The sequence below is a fragment of the Anomaloglossus baeobatrachus genome, chromosome 5, assembly GCF_048569485.1.
Source record: "Anomaloglossus baeobatrachus isolate aAnoBae1 chromosome 5, aAnoBae1.hap1, whole genome shotgun sequence".
NCBI classification, from domain to species: domain Eukaryota; kingdom Metazoa; phylum Chordata; class Amphibia; order Anura; family Aromobatidae; genus Anomaloglossus; species Anomaloglossus baeobatrachus.
The window spans coordinates 83,558,129-83,571,399 of record NC_134357.1 but is presented as its reverse complement, the minus strand read 5'-3'; the positions used below and the strand labels follow the sequence as shown (position 1 = coordinate 83,571,399).

The following is a 13,271-nucleotide window of genomic DNA, read 5'->3' as shown; positions in this document are numbered from 1 at the left end:
GTTCCCTTCACATAGTGCCTAGTGCATAGCACAGGAAAAGCGCTGATGGGGTGAACATTATAGTCTGAGTTTTATGATGAAGCAGGAGGTCATCCGCTTCCCCTATAATGCCATTCATCATTTTATTTAAAACTACTTATCTTCACACCATATTGTTAGTGAAGATGAGATATACATATGAATTACACGAACAAATGTTCTGTGATACAGCGGCTTTCAAGGCCAGCTTATACTAAAGAGAACTGTCTAGTGTCGTCCGCCAGCTAGTATACTCTAGTGAAAAACATGAGAGTTGGAGAGGGATGGGTTAAAGTGCACCAATCACCAGGATTTTCTTATATAACCTAAAGCCAGTGCTATACTGGCACTATCAGGCTGAGTCTATACATACCATTTGTGGTCATATCGGATGTTTAGATTTTGAAATCCAAGAAAGTAAAGTTAATAAAATCATCAGCTTCTTGAGTGACAGCAGCTGAGGAGCAGATAATATCTGGGAGGTATTCATAGTTATCCCCTCCCCCTGTAAGAATTAACATAAGTACTATACAATCAATTTCATTTTTCACTAGCAGGACCTGTGAGGTCATACCCATGTGACCAGAAGGGGCGGGGCCTCAACCAATAGGAAAATGTTGCTTCCTGATATCAGCTTTATTGGCTGAGGCCTCGCCCCTTCTGGTCACATGGCTATGACCTCACCACAGGCTCTGCTACGTCAATTGTATAATACTTATGCTAATTCTAACATAGGGATGGGATAACTATGAATACCCCCCCAGATATTATCTGCTCCTCAGCTGCTGTCACTCAAGAAGCTGCTGATTTTATTAACTTTACTTTCTTGGATTTGAAAACCTATAGATCCGAGCTGACTACTAAAGGTATGTATAGACTCAGCCTGATAGTGCCAGTATAGCACTGGCTTTAGGTTATATACGAACATCCTGGTGATTGGTGCACTTTAAATTTACTTCTGTTGGCTTATTAGTCCTAATACTCTTTGCTGCTGAAAGCTTGATTATGTATTTTTTTCTAATAGAGTTTTCATTTAAACACTGAGACCGTCTAATGTGTAAGGGGTGGTCTCCTGAATCTCCCCAAATCATGTGCAGTATTAATCAAAGCAAGGCTGCATGATTGCAGTCAGATATTTTTTTCTTTTAAAGGGAATCTACCAGCAGGTTTTTGCTACCTCATCTGAGAGCAGGATGATGTAGGCAAAGAGATCCTGAATCCAACGATGTATCACTTAGATAACTAGGTGCAGCCGTTCTGGCACAATCAAAATTTTTAAATTTAGCTATGAAGCAGAACTGAGAAAGCTACCCCCACCCACACTAGGCTCTCTATAGAGATTGCACATTGACAGAGAGGTGTCACTCAAAGGAGAGGGTGAGCCAGACTACCGTGAGCCTGACTTTGTAGTCCTGCAATGACGGGAGGCACAGTGGCTCAGTGGTTAGCACTGCAGTCTTGCAGCGCTGTGGTCCTGGGTTCAAATCCCACCAAGGACAACATCTGCAAGGAGTTTGTATGTTCTCCCTGTGTTTGCGTGGGTTTCCTCCGGGTACTCCGGTTTCCTCCCACACTCCAAAGACATACTGATAGGGAATTTAGATTGTGAGCCCCAATGGGGACAGTGTTCCTGATGTATGTAAAGTGCTGCGGAATATGTTAGCGCTATATAAAAATAAAAAAAAGATAAGGGTCCTGCTGCTTAAACAAATATAGAAAACTAGAAGGTGGCCCGATTCTACGCATCGGGTATTCTAGAATTTACGTATTGTGTAGTTCATGTATGATTTTTGTTTTATTTATATATATATATATATATATAGAGATGTTGTTGTGTGTAGTTACCAAGTGTTTGTGTAAGCGCTGTACATGTTCTGGGTGTTGTCTGGGTGTGACGGGGGGTGAGAGCGGTGTTGTATGTGTGTTGCGTGTGTTGCGTTGTTTGTGGAGCGCTGTGTGTCTGTAGCGTTGTGTGTGTGTTGCGCGGTTTGTGTGTGTGTGGTGTGTTTTGGGGGGAGGTATGTTTTGTGCAATGTGTGTGTTGTACGGTATGTGCGTATATTTGTGTGTGCCGCGGTGTTTGTGTGTTGGGTGTTGTGTGTGTGCAGCGTTGTCTGTGTGTGTGGGTGTCTGTGTAGGGCAGTTGTTTGTGGTTCCCAGTGTGTGTGTGTGTGTGTGGTGTGTTGTGCAGTGCGCGCGCGTGTGTGTGTGTGTGCATCAGCCTCTCTTCTCTCAGCCTACCTCTCCCAGCCTCCCTCCTCCCAGCCTCCCTCAGCATCAGCCTCCCTCTCCCAGCCTCCCCAAGCATCAGCCTCCACCAGCATCAGCCTCTCTCCTTCCAGCCTCCCCCAGCATCAGCCTCCACCAGCATCAGCCTCTCTCCTTCCAGCCTCCTCCAGCATCAGTCTCCCTCTCCCAGCCTTCCCCAGGATCAGCCTCTCTCCTCCAAGCCTCCGTCCTCCCAGCCTTCCCCGGCATCAGCCTCTCTCCTCCCAGCCTCAGCCTCTCTCCTTCCAGCCTCCCCCAGCATCAGCCTCTCTCCTTCCAGCTTCCCTCAGCATCAGCCTCCCCTTCCCAGCCTTCCCGAGGATCAGCCTCTCTCCTCCCAGCCTCCTTCCTCCCAGCCTCCTTCCTCCCAGCCTCCCTCAGCATCAGCCTTCCGCTCCCAGTCTCCCCCAGCATCAGCCTCCCCAAGCATCAGCCTCCACCAGCATCAGCCTCTCTCCTTCCAGCCTCCCCCAGCATCAGCCTCCCCTTCCCAGCCTTCCCCAGGATCAGCCTCTCTCCTCCCAGCCTCCTTCCTCCCAGCCTCCTTCCTCCCAGCCTCCTTCCTCCCAGCCTCCCCCTCCCAGCCTCCCTCAGCATCAGCCTTCCGCTCCCAGTCTCCCCCAGCATCAGCCTCCCCAAGCATCAGCCTCCACCAGCATCAGCCTCTTTCCTTCCAGCCTCCCCCAGCATCAGCCTCTCTCCTTCCAGCCTCCATCAGCATCAGCCTCCCGTTCCCAGCCTTCCCCAGGATCAGCCTCTCTCCTCCCAGCCTCCTTCCTCCCAGTCTCCCCCAGCATCAGCCTCCCCAAGCATCAGCCTCCACCAGCATTAGCCTCTCTCCTTCCAGCCTCCCCCAGCATCAGCCTCCCCAAGCATCAGCCTCCACCAGCATCAGCCTCCCTCGTCCCAGCCTCCCCCAGCATCAGCCTTCCCCTCCCAGCCTCCCCCAGCATCAGCCTCTCTCCTCCCAGCCTTCCCCATGATCAGCCTCTCTGCTCCCAGCCTCCTCCAGCACGCCGTGCTCCTCTGCCGACACTCACACACCCGATCGCATCCACTCACACACACCCGATCGCATCCACTCACACACACCCGATCGCATCCACTCACACACACCCGATCGCATCCACTCACACACACAGACACTGACGATATCGCACATACGCGCTGATACTCACAACATCCGGACATACCACATGCCTCTGGCCATGTGATCCTCCGTCAGGTCCTGGAAGATCACAACAGCACAGTATCGAGGCCGAGAAGCAAGCGATATCCCCGGATGCTGTGAGTGTGTGGATGCGATGTGAGGTGTGTGTGAGGTGTGTGTGAGGTGTGTGTGAGGTGTGTGTGAGGTGTGTGTGTGAGAGTGAGTGTGATCTGATGTGTGTGTATGTTTGTGTGTGTGCTGTTATGTGTGTGCGTGTGGATCTTCCGCTGCAGCAGGACCTTGATGCGCTTGTAACCATGCGAGCATGGTTACCAACGTATCCACACCACTCCCGTGCGAGCGGGGGCCGGGGGGGGTGGGGGTGGGGGGGGAGTACAGTACTCGCCTCCGTGACAGCCGTGTCAGTTCGGGGAATGCGCGGGGGGGGAGGGGGGAGGAGTGCAGTACTCACCTCCGTGACAGCCGTGTCAGTTCGGGGAATGCGCGGGGGGAGGGAGGGGGCGGGGCCAGAGCTAGCGTGCATTGCGTGAGGGGGGCGGGGCATGGCGTGGCCGAATTGCCAATGCCTGCAGGGTGGCGGGGCGAGAGGCCAATCTGTGGGGGGGCGGAGCCTGGGCGAGCGGCTGGCCAATCCGTGTGGGGGCGCAGCCTGGGCGAGCGGCCAATCGGTGTGGGGGGGCGGGGCCTTGGCGAGCCCAGCGGCCAATCAGCTTTGTGTCACCGAAAGGACACAATTTTGGAGCATGACAGACAGACAGACAGACAGACAGACAGAATAAGGCAATTATATATATAGATAAACAACAGATTGGACCTTGATAAGACAGGCATCCCTGAATTCTATATTTTAACTTTTACAGCATACTGTCTTCAACTTACATAGCAAAAAGCTGCTCACAGATTCCCTTTAAATACCCTGGCACTTCAGAGAAAACATAGTTTGGAGAGTTGGCTGGTAACTATAGGAAAAGAAAAGCTACATCTTGTGCTGCCGCCATAACCTGGCTTCTCTCTAGACCACTCTAGTGAACTGATAGGTACCGTGCATGTGTGTACATCAGGATAGACCTGTCAATCAACTAGAATGATGCAGGGAGAAGCTGGCTGAGGGCAGCACCAGATTAGTCTTTTTTTTTTTTTTTTTCCCCCACGGTCTTTGGCCAAAACTTCAAACTCTTTTCTATGACATTCCAGTGCATTTCAGAGGGAGACGTGCCTGGCTGCAATCATTATTCCAGGCTCTGATTCATGCTGCAACATGAATTGACTGGCAGGGTCTCTTTAAAATGTAAGGTAAAGAGTTGCACACCAGTCACAATGTATAGGGGAATAATGAAAAGCAGAACTGCTATGGGAATACTAGACTGAAAAACACAATGGACTATCTGAAAAAAAGTGAAAAATATGAATATGGTATATGCATAACTGCTATGAATAATAGGAATGAGAGCTGTTTAGCCATTGTATTGATCAATGCAAAAAGCCCCAAAACCAAACGCCAAGGTAATCTCTATTTTTGGGGTCCCTAACCTATGTGTAACCTCATCTGCAGTTAAAAAACTTTCTCTGTTTGGGAAGCAAAGGACCAAGCTATATATGTGAAATAAGACACATGGCTATGGGTGGGGCAGGGTTCTCAGACAGAAAATGCATATAATTAAAGAATATACGTCTGGAACACACACCATGGTGTTCCAGACATATATTCTTTAATTAACTCTTTAAAATGTATGCCCTAAATGAGATTGCAATAAGGTCTTGTCATCATAAGTGACATCTAGTGAGAATCTAATAACCATTTAAATTTTATGTAAACAATTTAAAGGGGGTTTTCCCACAAACAAAAGTTTATTTTAAAGTTGATTTGATTTTTTAATCAATAGATCTTGGAATAATAATAATTTCCACAATTGGATGTGTTTAAAAAAATGTTACTGTGCTGAGATAATCTTATATATGTGCCCCTGCTATGTACTGTGTAATGGCTGTGTCTGACCGTACAGGAACATGGTCTGATCATACCACAGCCCCTGGGTAGCGGAGGACGTAATAAAGTATACAGACATTACAGAACAGCATCGCAAATTATTCTTTATTTGAGGTAAAATATTTAAAAAAAATTTTAAAAAAAGGCACGGAAATGCTTTACCTCACAAAAAGAATCAGCTGTGTTCCCGTGTTGTACTATCTTTTGCATTCTCCCCGGCCCAGGAGATGTGGTATGATCAGACCATGTCCCTGGACGGTCAGACACGGCCATTATACAGCACATAGCAGGACACATATGTAAGATTCAGCACAGGAACAATTTTCTTTTTTAAACACATCCAATTGTGGAAATTGTTATTTTTCCAAGATTTATTGATTAAAATTAACTTTTTTCGTGGGAAAATCCTTTTAATGACATTACTATTAGAGAAATGGCCAAATCGGTCTCCAATATTCATGACTCAGCTATAATGGTCAATGTCTGTGTAAAAAGTGATAGCTATTAGTCTGAATAGTAAGTAGTTATTATATAGTCTCCTTATGACCATAAGGGCCTGAACGGAGGTTTTTATAAGGTCTGGAGCAACATTTCATTACCATGAATTTGAGGACTTTATTTCCTATTATTTATTTATAAATACAATAATAATTATTCATTTATATAGCGCTATTAATTCCACAGCGCTTTATATACGTCAGGTACACTGTCCCCATTGGAGCTCACAATCTAGAGTCCCTATGTGTATGTCTTTTGGATAATCACACATTATATTAAATGTATATACACCAAGCATTAATCCTAGTTAGATATGAGCATAACGATTCACAGAACCATGGGTAGTTCGTGGCTTTCAGACCGGAGACCTGTGAACCTTCTTGCCAGCATGCCATTATTGATTAGATGGCAATGCATGACGTCATTGTTGTGCCACTGTGGATCTCTTTGCTCTACAGTTTTAGTATACCATTTTCTAAAATCTTGTGTTTTCTATTTTACAGACCGCAATCAAGAAAAATAATCCTCGCAAATACCTGCGGAGCGTAGGGGATGGAGAGGTGGTGGAGTTTGATGTTGTTGCTGGGGAAAAGGTAACTCCCTCTGTCATTCTATCATTCACAGGACATGTGACATAATCTGGGGTATAAGTAGTAGACAAAACTTTTATTTTTTAGCCTCAATTAAAACTATTTTTTTCTCCATGAATGCCATGCAATTGTTCCAGTTTATTCCATGCACAACTGCAGCTCATTTATGCCATTGTTTGCTGCGAGGTGGAGAAGTGGGAGACAGAAGGTTCCATAATTGGTCCAGTGAGACCCTCAAGATCTGACATATATAACCTACCCAGATAGATGATAAATCTTTGTGGCCAGAAAACCCCTTTAAGTGCTGCATTAACATGATTCATAACTCAAGCTACAGTGTTTGATAGAATTAATTACGTGTTTTTAAAATGTATTGTTGTAGGGAGCCGAAGCAGCTAACGTAACAGGCCCAAAAGGAGCTCCTGTCCAGGGTAGTCGTTATGCTGCTGATCGCCGTAGATATCGCCGCGGTTATTATGGACGCAGAAGAGGACCTCCGAGAGAGGTATGTAATCAGTGAAAATAGTAGTTTTGTTTCACTTACACACACACACACATACATACATACATACATACATACATACATACATATACACACACACATATTATATATATATATATATATATATACACACACACACACACTATATACCATACATCCATACATGTATAAATATGATAGTGAAGCCAGTGTGATAAGGGTTAAATGCTATCTTAGTTAGAACCTAGCTCTGCTGTTATGTAGCATAGCAGGGAAGGTGAGGATTAAACCCTTGTCCTGCATGTGTTGACTGCAAATGCACCTGAAATGTTTTGTATAGAACCAGACGTGTTCGCTCAGGGTGGTGCTCAGGCAGAGGAGGCTCTTCGGCTCTTCTCGAGGAGAGGGTGCTGCATGTGGCAGCTGGGACAGTGTGTCTGAATTAAGTCTCGGGGAGTACGCATCTCTAAGGAAGCTGCAGGTAACGACTGGGGACAGTGTCTCCGATTGATGTGTCAGGGAGAGCGAATCTCTGAGGTCTTAGATGCAGGTGACGACTGGGAACTGTGTGTCCAAATGATGTTTCAGAGAGAGTATGTCTCTGAGGAAGATGCAGGTGGCAGCTGGAACAAAGTTTCCGAATGATGTCTCAAGGAGAGCGAGACTCTGAAGATGCATGTGACTGCTAGGGAAAGAGTATCCAAATGATGTCTCAGGGAGAGCAAGTCTCTGAGGAAGATGCAGGTGGCAGCTGGGGACACAGTGTCAGAATGAAATCTCAGGGAGAGCAAGTCTCTGAGGAAGATGCAGGTGGCAACTGGGGCAGAGCGTGTCCAAATGATGTCTCAGGTAGAGCAAGTCTCTGAGAAAGATACAGGAGGAGGCTGGGGATAAAATTTCCGAATTATGTCTCAAGGAGAGCGAGTCTCTGAAGATGCAGGTGGCAACTGGGGACAGAATGTGTCCAAATGACGTGTCAGGAGAGTGAGTTTCTGAACTAGTTACACGTGGCTACTGAGACAGTAGTAGACTGAGTTTTTTTTAGTGGAGTCTGCTGCTGACCAAAAGATAAAAGTCCATTAATGTTGGACAGTCAGTGATGTGTCTTAGCGGTTTTGGAACTGCGATGAAACCATGAATGTGAAGCATACTGGGCCTTGGTGTGTAAGTCTGAACTACAGCTGAGAGTATCCCGGGCACTGGTGATCCTGAAGTGACAGCTGGACATTTATCTGTATGGGTGAGCCTACATTTGCCTGTACGTGGACTGTTAATTTTTGTTTCCTTATGCTGGAGAAAGGCTGTTTGTTGTTTTGCCATTTTTGCTAGTAGTTTATGCAGTTTTAAAGATACACAATTGAAACCTATTTTTAATGTCTATAATTAACGCTTTATAATACAAATTGTTAGATGCTCACATGGGTTCTGCAAATACACATTGCACTGAAATAATGACTATGGCAAGAAAATGTAAAGATTCACAGACAGTGGCGTAACTAGAGTTCGATGGGCCCTGATGCAAAATTTGGACCTGGGCCCCAAGTTTACATTTCGCATTCTAAATCCTAAAAATACATGAGTTGCCTTCCCTCCATTATGTAGTAATGTCCTCCATCCTCTTTTAATGTACCCGATCCTGGGCTCCTTCCTGGTAAATATGTCCCCCATCCTGAAGTATAGGTTCCTCATCCTGGTATATAGGTCCCCCATCCTGGTATATACTGTCCCCCTCCTGGTATATCTGTTCCTCATCTAGCCCCCCCCAGGTATATATTGCCCCCCTCCTAGTATATACTGTACCCCTCCTGGTATATGTTTCTCTCCTAGGCCCCTCATGGTATATACTGTCCCCCTCCTGTTATATACTGTACTCACTCTTCCCGGCTCCCACGTCGCACGGCATCCTCCTCTATAGCCAGGTTGCATTGGACGGCACTGTCATCGGCATCCGTGCTACAGCAACACATGACGTCATTGTCATGCGCCGCCTCTGTCACGGGGATGCCGCTGAAAGTGTTGGCTTCTGTTTGGCTGGCAGCATGTATCCCATTGCAGGGACTCGATTGGTCTATGCACTGCGATGTCTTTCAGCCTCGGACGCACATCCAGCTAAAGCAGGGACTGGGACCAGTAGGCCCCCTGTACCCCCAGGCCCCATTGCGGTCGCAATCCCTGCGATCATTCCGCCACTGTTCACAGATCACAGCAAAGTAGTGGTGGTTCAGAATATGTAGTAAAATAAAAACCAACACAACAAAAAACAAATGTAGCTCTAGGGTTGTGCAATATTGTTGATATTTAAATGTCTTTCCTCTCATTACACAAGTTTCTGAAATTCTGCAATATTTTCTGGCTGACTGCTCACAAGGCGACTCCTGCGAATATATTGGGACCACTTAATTAAATGACAAACTTTCTTTCATGGCCACTGTATACACCTGAGCTTCCCGGGAGAAGCAAAAAAATTCCAGCATCCAGTTCCAGCAAATTATCAATAAAATTCTTCTTTATTAATTGTGCATTAAAATTATATTGTCATCCTTCCATTATTAAAAACGCATATTAGTGGTAAATAAGATAAGGGACGCGTTTCGAACAGATAAGTCCTTAATCTAAAGGCCCAGTCACACTAAACAACTTACCAGCGATCCCAACAATGATACAACCTGAAAGGGATCGCTGGTAAGTTGCTAGGAGGTCGCTGGTGAGATGTCACACTAAGTGACGCTCCAGCGATCCCACCAGCAACCTGACCTGGCACGGATCGCTGGAGCTGCGCTACACGTGGAAGCATGCTGCGCTTGGTAACTAAGGTAAATATCGGGTAACCAACCCGATATTTACCTTGGTTACCAGCGCACACCGCTTAGCGCTGGCTCCCTGCACACCTAGCCACAGTACACATCGGGTTAATTACCCGATGTGTACTCTGCTACGTGTGCAGGCAGCAGGAGCCGCTTCTGCAGACACTGGTAGCCACGGTAAACATTGGCTAACCAAGAAGCCCTTTGTGGAGACACGGGGCTCAGTGGGTGCTCTCGTCCACTAAAACCCGCCGTCTTTAGAAAGACAGCGTGGCTCAGGGCTCATCCCAACTGAACGCCGGCCTCCTTAACCGTGGGCGTAACACTACTCAGACAACACAGGGTGAGGGAACGACAATAATTAGACTTTATTGGATCCCCAAACAATTAACGGCACATAACACATAACCAGCAAAACACACAAATGTAACAGGCAACAGAGTCTCACCCTTCCGCTGGCTCACCAGGGATTTAGAAAGTCCATGCCTCACAGGTTCCAAGCTGTCTGAGGTCTGCAAAGTCTGTAACAGGTGACTGAACTGTCCCAACCTGAGTGTCCTCCTTAGGTAGTCCTGTATGATGTTAAAATCCTGGCAGCCAGAGTCGAAATCCCTAGGCTGTGGATATGGTCTCCAACCGGGTCCGTAGTCCCTAGATTGAAGCCATAAGATATCCTGATCCTCTAGTCAGCTCCAAAGAGCTTAGACTGGATCCATCAACCTTCATCAACAACCCCTGGTGGCTTAAAGAAGTCCTTTTTATAGCCACAACCTTCCACTTGGATACACTGCGTCCTCATCGATTGGTTGGACAAGATTGCTTCTCCCATTGGAGGAATTTCAAGCTGCATGGACAATGGTCATTTAAATGATGTGCATAGAAAGACTGAGGGTGTACATGTAAACTGGGAGTCACCGACTAGACAATGGCTACTAAGGTAATCACATTATCAATACACAACTACAATACAATGGTTACTGGAAATGTCTGGAGAACAATACCTCTGGCTTTCAATGGCCAACACAATTACATTGAGTCAACAAGAGTCTTGTAAAAACAATGAGGGACTTCTCCCCCGTCTATAGACAATCTATCATGCTGTCTGGCTGGATTTTAAGAAACTTTAACCCATGAGAGTGTGTCGCCCTGGGCAAGCCAGGGGACACAGGTCACACACCACTACACCCCACACTCCAGGTAGGCACATCACAGCTAACCCACAAATCCTTGTTGCCTTCCTCCAGAGGCTGATGATTCACACCAGGGGGTGGGCCAGGCGGTTGGCTCCGCCCATCGAGGAGGTCACAGCTCTGGAGGCGGGAGAAACCAGGCAGTCCAGTGAGGGACATGAAGGAGTAAACAACAGAGTTCAGTCTAGTCAGGGAGGAGGAAGTGGAAGGAGTGGAGGAGTAGTCTAGATAGGGCAGAAGTCAACAGCAAAGTGAAAGTGAAAGTAGAGAAGTGGAAAAAGGAGGAAAGCAAGTGAAGTGACAGAGGAGAAAGAAAGCCTGAAGGGTCCAGCTTTGTGTAGGGCCAGATCAGCAAGGTCAGCAACGGCGGTGACTGTCTGGAGGGGGACCGTCTGGAAGTTCCTGGAAGGACCCCGTTGGCTGTGTGCCCGGTGGTCTGGAGCAGTGTTCCGAAGGACAGTCAGCACTAGGGCAGGGACCTCTCGGACCCTGGCAAGGCTAGGAGTCGCCAGATTTGCCGAATCCGTCAGTAAAGGGGACGTAGATCCCCCAACAACCAAGTCCCGATTGAAGGCAACAGCCCAACCTGAACCGGAGAGACACCGCCACCGCCACGGCACCAGTTTCTCAGGGCCAGCGCCTGCGGGCAAAGTGTAGAGCTCCTCCGGCCCAGATTGCAGCCGGGGAGCGGGTAACCGGAGGGAATCCACCGCTACCACAAGTCAAACATAGGTGCAAGGAAGAGGGACATCACCGTCACCTACCAGGAGTGCAGGTGCAGCCGTCTGTGGGACCGTCCTACCAGCCGTTTGGTTTACCGTACAAACTGTGTCCACGTCTCAGGCTGAGTGAGTACCACAGTGCCGCAAGGCACAGCGCTGCCCCCGCGTCCCTGCGCCCACCAGGCCCTACACTTTACATCTCATCATTGGGCCCCGGGATCACCAACCCCTACCCACGGAGGGGCAACACAACACCTGGCTGCTCCGCATCACCATCCCCGGGACCCCCATACTGAGCAGCGGTGGTGCAATCACCACAACCGTGGGTGGCGTCACGAACTATAACAATCCCCACACCCAACCACAAATCCCTTTTCACTCACGGGCGAGGAGTGTCGCTCGAGGAACCCCGGGATCCGGCCCACAGCTCGAGCCACCACTGAGCAGCTGCCGGACCCGAGCAGAAGGGGTGAGCGTAGTGTGCCGACACCCTCCTCCCCGCCCGCGACAAGAGTCCATGTCGTCACACCCTTCCCTTGGTTACCCGATATTTACCTTCGTTACCAGCGTCCGCCGCTCTCACACTGCCAGTCCCGGCTCCCTGCTCCCTGCACACATAGCCACAGTACACATCGGGTTAATTACCCGATGTGTACTCCGGCTACGTGTGCAGGGAGCGGGGAGCCAGCACTGACAGCTGAGAGCGGCGGACGCTGGTAACTAAGGTAAATATCCGGTAACCAAGGGAAGGGCTTCTTGGTTACCCGCTGTTTACCGTGGTTACCAGCGTCCACAGAAGCCGGCTCCTGCTCCCTGCACATTCAGTTGTTGCTCTCTCGCTGTCACACACAGCGATCTGTGCTTCACAGCGGGAGAGCAACAACTAAAAAATGGTCCAGGACATTCAGCAACAACCAACGACCTCACAGCAGGGGCCAGGTTGTTGCTGGATGTCACACACAGCAGCATCGCTAGCAAGTTGTGCCTCAGCAGCGATGTTGCTAGCGATGTTGCTTAGTGTGACGGTACCTTAAGACCTGAGCTTGCCGGTATACATATTTTGAGTTAAATTAACAAATAAAACAGGTAAAGTGATGGGGCTGATAGAGATGTCATAGCTCTGAATTCTAAATGGCTGTGAGTCGCTTCTTCCTGGAAATGAACGAGTAGATGAAGAATTAACCGGAGCAGCTGCTGTTGTTGAAAGTCTAAATTTGTCTCTTGAACCTCAGACTGTGTGAGAAGGAGAAACAGATGCTCCAGATTATAGGAGAAAAAGGAGTGTGAAAGCACAGTCAACTTCTGCAACTCAGATTACAAGCACACTTGTCTAAGGGTCATGCCCACAATGACTGGTCATGTTTAAAGAGCTGAGGAACTGCTTGATGGTCAGGCCCATCTAATATTATAGCCATAAATAGAAATGATTCTGGATATGAATAAGCTCTATATCTGTACTCCTGGCTGACAGCTCAAACCTCTGTATGTCAAATTTGGGTCTTCGCCGAAATTTTGAGCTTTCTGGTATCAAGTAGTGGCAGT

The 13,271-nt window shown here is 47.8% G+C and overlaps 1 protein-coding gene across 1 annotated transcript in view; it reads left to right on the top strand.

Annotated features, from left to right (window-relative positions):
* The window catches only part of LOC142310876 (Y-box-binding protein 3-like), a 50,802-nt gene that overhangs the window by 11,653 nt on the left and 25,878 nt on the right, over nucleotides 1-13,271 (top strand). Inside the window, exons 4-5 of the mRNA XM_075348651.1 lie at nucleotides 6,446-6,535; nucleotides 6,915-7,037. Of these exons, the coding sequence (XP_075204766.1) occupies nucleotides 6,446-6,535; nucleotides 6,915-7,037 (213 nt within the window). The remainder of the gene's footprint in view (nucleotides 1-6,445; nucleotides 6,536-6,914; nucleotides 7,038-13,271) is intronic.